This window comes from Lagopus leucura, unplaced genomic scaffold, assembly GCF_019238085.1.
Source record: "Lagopus leucura isolate 7727_CA_CO unplaced genomic scaffold, USGS_WTPT01 Super-Scaffold_739, whole genome shotgun sequence".
Taxonomy (NCBI): domain Eukaryota; kingdom Metazoa; phylum Chordata; class Aves; order Galliformes; family Phasianidae; genus Lagopus; species Lagopus leucura.
This window is the reverse complement of record NW_024962255.1, coordinates 10,976,783-10,983,891: the sequence shown is the minus strand read 5'-3', so window position 1 is coordinate 10,983,891 and position 7,109 is coordinate 10,976,783. Positions and strand designations below refer to the sequence as shown.

General features: G+C 50.9%; 1 protein-coding gene across 3 annotated transcripts; it reads right to left on the bottom strand.

Annotated features, from left to right (window-relative positions):
• Window positions 1–558: 558 nt before the first annotated feature.
• On the bottom strand, window positions 559–4,462 carry PCBD1 (pterin-4 alpha-carbinolamine dehydratase 1). 3 transcript variants are annotated; one of them, XM_042862852.1, is made up of 4 exons: window positions 4,398–4,462; window positions 2,210–2,341; window positions 1,779–1,859; window positions 559–1,259 (listed from the first exon to the last, which is right to left on the bottom strand). In XM_042862852.1, exons 1-4 carry the CDS (start codon window positions 4,398–4,400, stop codon window positions 1,161–1,163), a joined length of 315 nt encoding a protein of 104 aa, XP_042718786.1. In that variant the 5' UTR covers window positions 4,401–4,462; the 3' UTR covers window positions 559–1,160. The 3 variants fall into 3 exon arrangements, with proteins under 3 accessions (XP_042718786.1, XP_042718789.1, XP_042718788.1); XM_042862855.1 differs by having other exon boundaries at window positions 2,210–2,337; window positions 4,398–4,432; XM_042862854.1 differs by lacking the exon at window positions 4,398–4,462 and adding an exon at window positions 2,748–2,849.
• Between the last annotated feature and the right edge of the window lie 2,647 nt (window positions 4,463–7,109).

The following is a 7,109-nucleotide window of genomic DNA, read 5'->3' as shown; positions in this document are numbered from 1 at the left end:
TTTGAAGAGCTATGGATTTTCTCTTACTACTTATGGAAATATTTCTCCCAGGCTGTTTTGCTGAAAAGTACTGTAGGTTTCATAGCAAATCTTTCTTGTTGTTCCAAAAAAGCAGCAGTTTGACTGCAGCCTGCATGAATGCCAAGACACTGAGTTACTGAAGTGAGGATCTCGCAGTACCAAATCCATCTAAAACATCTTATGGGAGGTATGCCACAGTAAGCAGCCTCTGGCCTGATGCCTGGCTGCTTCTGTCCCCTTTGGTCGTGCTTCCCCTGCGTTTGTGCCTTGGGTATGATAGTTGCACTTTAGTTTTTAGCACAAGCAGTTTTTCCAAATCTGCACTGGCTTCTAATCAGGCTCTGAAAATCTCATTCTCTTTCAGACCCTGTTCGCTTTGAGGTGCGGACCTGGGAAGGCATGTGCCTCTTCTCCATGATGCTTTATCACGAAGCTTTTCCATGGAAGAAGCACCTTCCTGAGGCAATCAGGACAGCACCTGGCTTGGGAAAACTTGTTGGGACAATTCTGACAATGAGGCCGCTTTCCAAACTGACATGAGCTCAACCAAGAACTTTATTGTAAACATTTTCAGCTGGTATCCTACTAAAAGCCACTTAGAATAGCAGTGAGATCACATGCCTTCTTATAATACTGCTAGAGAGAGGTTACATTAATAACCAAATTGCACATCACAGTTGTCAGTGTGTAATGGAGATACCAAAGGGTTAACATACCATGTTTTGAATAGTAAAGCATATTTTGGTATGTAAGAAGCAACAGTAGTGACTAGATGGGGTCATATTCTGGAAAGATTTACTCCTGCAATTGTGTAATGTTACTCCTGGTAGAAGGGCATGGTTTCTGAAAGTCTCCAAGAGTCAGCAATTTGTAGGTGGGTAGTGCACAGATAAAGAAGGGTTTAAGCGTGGAAGTGGCAAGATGAGAGAGAAGTATATGCACAGGAGTAAAGGCTTGCTGGGTGCTCCCACCTGTCTGAAATGCCAAGCTGGGGCAGGGAGCCTGGTGCAGTCTTAGGCAGTCTGGGTCTGGGCACTGGTTGGGAAACAGGAGAAAATGTGAGGTGCAGTCATTGAGGCGAGGTGCGGGTCGTGGCTGCGGCAGGGCTGATTTTTGGCTTCATGTGTCTCCCTCTCTGGTCAAGAGAGAGAAGCTGCAACCTGCTCGATGAAGCTGGCCAAGTTGATGTCTCTCTCGGATAAACCTGTGCACTCGTGGGTGCTCAAGGTGATGTGAACCTAAACCAGACAGAAAGACAGAGTGCTGCTGGCAGACAGAACAGGAGCACATTCCCCCACTGCTCAACTGATTGCATCTGGTCAGGCAGGTAGCACTATTAGTTTCTCCAAACTGGTTAGCAAAATTTACTGGGATGGGAGAGGAGTTGAGGCATTCTGTCTCTTTTTTTTTCCTGGCCACAAGCAGTGACGGCTACCATTGTATTGGTCATAGCAGCTAGCTGTGCCTGCCTTTCAACTCACTTTCTCCAGAAGCTTTTCCCCTTGCTGCTACTTCAAACCAACTCTGGTGCTAGTGCACCCATAGCTACTGCCCAGATGGGCAGGAAAAAAGGGGGGAGGTGAGGGCTTGTGGGTCATAGCTACAGGCTGTCTGTGGTATGCCAAGGGAACAGCATCCAAGTGAAGAAGTTCTGCTGATCTGACCAGGACTTGGTGCTCAGAGTGCTGTTTTATGCCTGACAAATGGGTTTGGCTCCCTGAAGAGCTCTGAGCGTCCCTGCCATCCACGCTTCTTACCTTATTATACACATTGAACCATTCAGGGTGGTGATCCAGTTTTTCTGCTTGTAGAGCCACTCTGGTCATGAAGCCAAAGGCCTGCTCAGTGGAGTAAAAAGAAAAGTTAGTTCTGAACCGCTTATCTCATGCTATATTGCTTTTCACCCCTTCACTATCAATTTTACACCCTGTGTTTGCAGGGATCTAAAAGCAAGACGTGAGATGTTCGGTCTTGTTGGGCTTTGCTATGGGTCTTCTCCTTGGGGAACTTTTCCCAGACAAACTGTACGCTGGATTGAAGACTTTGGTGTCTTGGGTAGATTATCTTGCTCAGCCATTGTGTTTTAGCAAAAAGAGGGGTTTCTGTGGCTGAGCCATGCAGGTGGGACTCCCTGCTCTGTAAAATAGGTTTTCCAAGCTGTCAAACTTGGTATCACCGATGCTCATACCCGATTGAAGTCCTTGAAGTGGAACTCTTTGAAGATGGCGTCTCTTCCTTCCACCTCATTCCACCCCACGGCTCTCAGGTTTGGCAGCAGCTGCTCCCTCTCCTCTGCATTCAACCTGTGGGCTTTACCTGCCTGGCACCGAGGAAGGGAAGAGAAGCAGATCAGCGTGGCAGTGGGAGGACAAAGCAGATACACAAAGAAATGAGGCAACCCATGGGTTGTGGAGTTGCAGGTCAAGGTGGTTGGGAGGCATGGAATGCATCTGCAGACCTTGAACTGTGGGCTGCTGAGGATGGGGAGATCTCAGTGCTGCCCTCTGCTCCCCACCTTGGGTACCTTATGGCACACACTAGGTCAAGTGAAGTCCAGTCTGTCTTTTGATCTGCACCACCTAACAAATAGAGCCTCCTGGGACACTTTACTGCTGTATGTATGTATTCATTATAGCCTGCAGTACTAAGAAATGATATCTGTGTGTGGTTAAGCTCCAAAATACACATTTAATCTTCTATCGGGGGGGGGGGGAGGGGGAAACAACCTGTAATGACTTCCAGAACTGAGACCTGCTTGCTTTTCAAGTTTGTGAGGTACCCTCTGGAAGCAGGAGGATTATTCGCAGGGCAATTGTGCTGGAAACCTCCTCTAGAGGAGAAGAAAAGCGGCGTGAATCATAGGTGAGTCACATTTCATTGGAGTTCAGCTCCTTTTCAGTCTCCCTTATGTTATGATGGATTTTAAGAGGCTGTTTGTCTGCAAGTAACAAAGGGCAGAGGGAGGGATTGTGATTTAGTGTTGTCTTCCGCTCTCTGGCACAGCTGCTGTTATTTGGTCTTAAAGGGGGGAAAAGCTCCAGCTCTTGGCTTCAGCTTGTGCATATGGCAAAGATGAAACTGAACCAGGGAGTTCTTCAGGCTGTCTGCTAGCTCTGCGGGGAGGGCAGTGGTGAGTGGGGATGGGTGCTGCTCTATGGAAGATGCTGTTCTGGCAGTTGAATTCTTTCCTAATGGATGAGTATTGTTGATTCTCACTAGCAAAGACCAACATGTTTTTGTAATTAGCTTTCCTTTGTGCTTAAGGACAAAGTGTGGCAAGTTAGATGTTAGTCTCAACCAACACAGCCTGCTCGCTCTTTGAGTAGTTCTTTCTTTGAGAAGCAGCTTCTGAGTGTCTATGCCAAAGCAAAGAGTTCCATGGACCAGAGAAGGCAAATCATCCAGTCAACAAAGCATGGAAGGACAGCCGAAGAGCTGATGCTGCTTTTGCGGGCTCTTCCTTGGTGTTGTACTTAAGGAAGTCCGAGCCACCTGTGTGGGATGGATGCCACCCCTGCAACACTGTGATCCCCTCCTGCATTCGGGGACAGCTTTCCTCGCTGCAAGCCCCCGATGCCGCCCTTTGCTTTGTGCCACGTTATGGCTTTCACCCCCTCCAGAGCTCCACCTTTCGAGGCGGCGAGCAAACACTGCTCAGTGCAATAAACCCTCGGCCCTGGCGGTGACGTGTTAAGGCGGGTGGCTTAGCAACTGGGCAACGTGGGGCCGGGCACTGCTGCCGTCCCCGTTCAGCAAGCTGCTTTGGTAGGCCACGTCCGTGCCTTCATGTGTTCACTCTTTTAAAGCACATCGTTTGCACTGGGGGGAATGCAGTTGTTTTGTTTTCTTTCGCTGGCTCTCCACCATGGAGGCATTGCTGGGTTGTTATTTATTTTTTTGCCCGCAGGACAGTGTTGTGCAAAGCAGACGAAGGACCTAAGCATGGGAAGTGGGGAGAGCTCGCCTCTCAGGGCTCTCCGGCCACAAACCGACCCTCTCCGCCTTAACAGCATCGTCCCCGTGAGGGTGTTGTGCCATCCGCCTTAGGTAGAGGGGACCGCCCTGGCACGAGCAGACTGTGACGAGGCCCCTCGTGGGCTGTGCAGCCGGAGCAGCACGAGCGGGGGCCACGCGTGCAGGGCAGGATTTCGGCAGAGCCACGCTCGCCGTGCCGCAGCCTTTCCCTCCCCCAGCACTCCGGTAAGCCGGCGGCGGCCAGCAGAGCTGCCCGCGTTACTCATTAACCGCACCGCCCGGCTCCGCTCCTTCCTCCCTCTCCTCCCGCCTCTCTCCTCGAGCGCCGCAGCCGCCCCCTTAGCCCTCCTTCCCCGTTCTCGCCCTCGGAGCGGCGGCCGCCCTGCCCGCTGCCCACTTACCATGGCCCACGGCTGTCCGTGGCCTCCGCGGCGATGCGAGCCGGGCGCTGTGCGGGCGGCGGGGCGGGCGGCGTGGCGGGGCCGCGGGAGGCGTGGCGAGGGGTCGGGTCCACCCACGGCGGCGGCTGCCCTCGGCCCCTCGCGTCTCCCGGGCCGGGGTTGGCGCTGGGGGCCCCTCGAGCTCCTGCGGGCGTCGGGGCCGTCGCTCTGCGGCGAGGATGCTGAGGCGCTGCGCAGGTTGCGTAGGGATGTGGTTGATGCCGGAGACTTCCAGAGTGTGGCTGGATCAGGCCCTGGGCGACCTGATAGAGCCGCGGTGTCCTTGTGTGTTGCAGGGGAGTTGGACTAGATGGCCATCAGAAGTCCCTTCCAACTCTAAGGACTCTACATGCTCATGCACATCTTGCTTTCTGCTTTTAGAGTCCCTGAGTGCCACGCAGACAATTTGTTTCTCCAGCAGAAATGTTAGATGAAAGCACATCCTTCCTTTGTTGTCTGTCGTAAACTTACTCTCTGTGTAATAAAAAGGAAAAATGAGCATCTATTCTGTGCTGTGCCTATGTGTGGGGAGAGGAGGCTTGGAAGGCAGCTCTGGGTAGATCAGTACAAGCTGGAGGCTTAGATGTGCAATACAGGAGGAGGAGTGCTGTACAGCTTCCAGCAATGAAATCAGGAGCTGGGATTTTTTGCAAGGTTGGAAAAGGCCAGCAGAATGTTCTCTTGGCATTGGTTTGGGTTGCAGGACTGGCGCATCGTGACCCCTGTGAACAGTGGCATAGGCAGGTTAAGGAAGCAATGATGTAGCAAAGTGGAAAATCATGGATACACTAATTACGGTGTATCTACTGATTACCCAGCTCCTTTGTAATGCTACTTTCTCTCCTAGGGTATAGATCTGCCTTTAACTGCCAGCCTTGCACATCTTTCTGCCAGAGTGATCTCACATGCTGCTGATGAGAAGTGTCAACAGGGCAGTCGTGATTTTTCCTCTGTGTATGTGTGAAATTGGGGGTGGGCGATCCTTTGGCTGGCTGCATGAATTCTCCTCTGCACTGCTTTCATTTCTCTCATTCAGATGGGACTCTAAATTTGCTGAATGATTAATCGAGCGCTGTTGGGCAAGGTGTTTGCTCAGAGTATTTTGCAGCCCTGTGGTGGGACTGTGCCTGTCATAGGGCAGAGATTTCTGCTCTTTTCCCCTCTCTTCTTCCCTAGTTTAGAGCTGTGCTTATTTTGAGGCTAGGTCAGTGTCAACTTAACTTGTGTGCATTGCTGTAACATACCCAGGGGGTTTCTGCACTCATGGAGGGATATCTCACATCACTAATCTACATTTATTATTTTGTCTGTACCTTTTCAGCAAAATCCAGCTGGTTGTGGAAACTCCTTCAGTTGGCATCCTTGTCAAGATTTGCTTTTTGAGTTTCCCAGTGTTCACGTTGTCCAGTCCCAAACCTGCTGATGGACCCTTTTGGAGGAAGAGGGACACCAGCTCCCTCCTACCAGTTGCAACATTGAATCTGTTTGCCGTCAAGTATAAGATGTGGAGATCATGGCCCTTGCTGCTTCTAAAAGGGAAGCCCTGCTGTATCCCCAGGCTCCGACACAGTAACAAGTGTTTATTTTATTTGTTTTTAACAGTCTGTGCTGGCCCCCAGCTTAACAGCGTTAAAGGCTGGCCTAGGTCATCTTCCAGCACGTGTGCTTTTCCGGGCATCCCTCAGGAAGAGCTGAGCGTGAGGTTCATGTTAGCATTAGTGTGGTTCCAGTCACTGCTAAATTCACACTGATTTTTTTGCATCTTGGGCCCTCTCACCAGGCAAATAGGATTACCCAGCAATGAAAGCAGCGGCTTTGCTGTGGCTGTTAGGAAAGCTGCTGACCCAGCTCCGTGGTGTTTGCTGATTGCTCTGGGCAAGCAGGGTGCATTTTCAGGGCTGTGTATTTGTTTTAAATTGTACTTTGGAGGAAGGGTGGCCGTCCTCCAGCGCTGTGTGAGAGGTTTGTGCTGATGACTTTGAGGTCACTCCTGTGATGAGGCTGAAACCTGTGTGTTGTGGGCAGGGAGGGATGGCTGCTTAGTCAGCAGGGCAACAATTAACTAGCTGCAGTGCTTCAGGAATGCAGTGGGAATGTTTTCAGAGCTTGCATCCATGTTAGCTGCACCTGAGTGAGTGACTTGGAGCGGGCTCTTGTCCCATGGTAGGGCTTAGACCTTGCTGAGCACTATCCTTCCATCATCAACTGCTCGGCTGGTACAATTGGTTTAACTAGAGTTCCTTTAGCACTGGGGGGGGATTTATGGTGGTCGAGACAAGTTTAATTTGACAAAAGGGCCCAATAAAAAGAGATAAACTGCTGATTATCCCTGTGTGAGCCTTCTGCTCATAGAGTTTTTCCCTTAAAGTGGAGTTTGCCACAGCGGAATGAAGAGGGTAAATCAGGGCTGCTACAAATAGAATCATGGGATCACTGAGGTGGGAAAAGACCTCTTGGATCACCAAGTCCAACTGTCAGCCCATCCCCACCTGCCCACTGACACACTGAGGCAGTTGTAGGGCACACTAAGGTCTCCTCTGAGCCTCCTCTTCTCCAGACTGGTCCATCCCAGCTCCCTCAGCTGCTTGCCGTAAGAGTTGTGCTCCAGTACTGCTTCGACTTTGATTCCTGTGTCAGGATATGTTTGCCCCGGGGGAAGGTAATACATCCAAA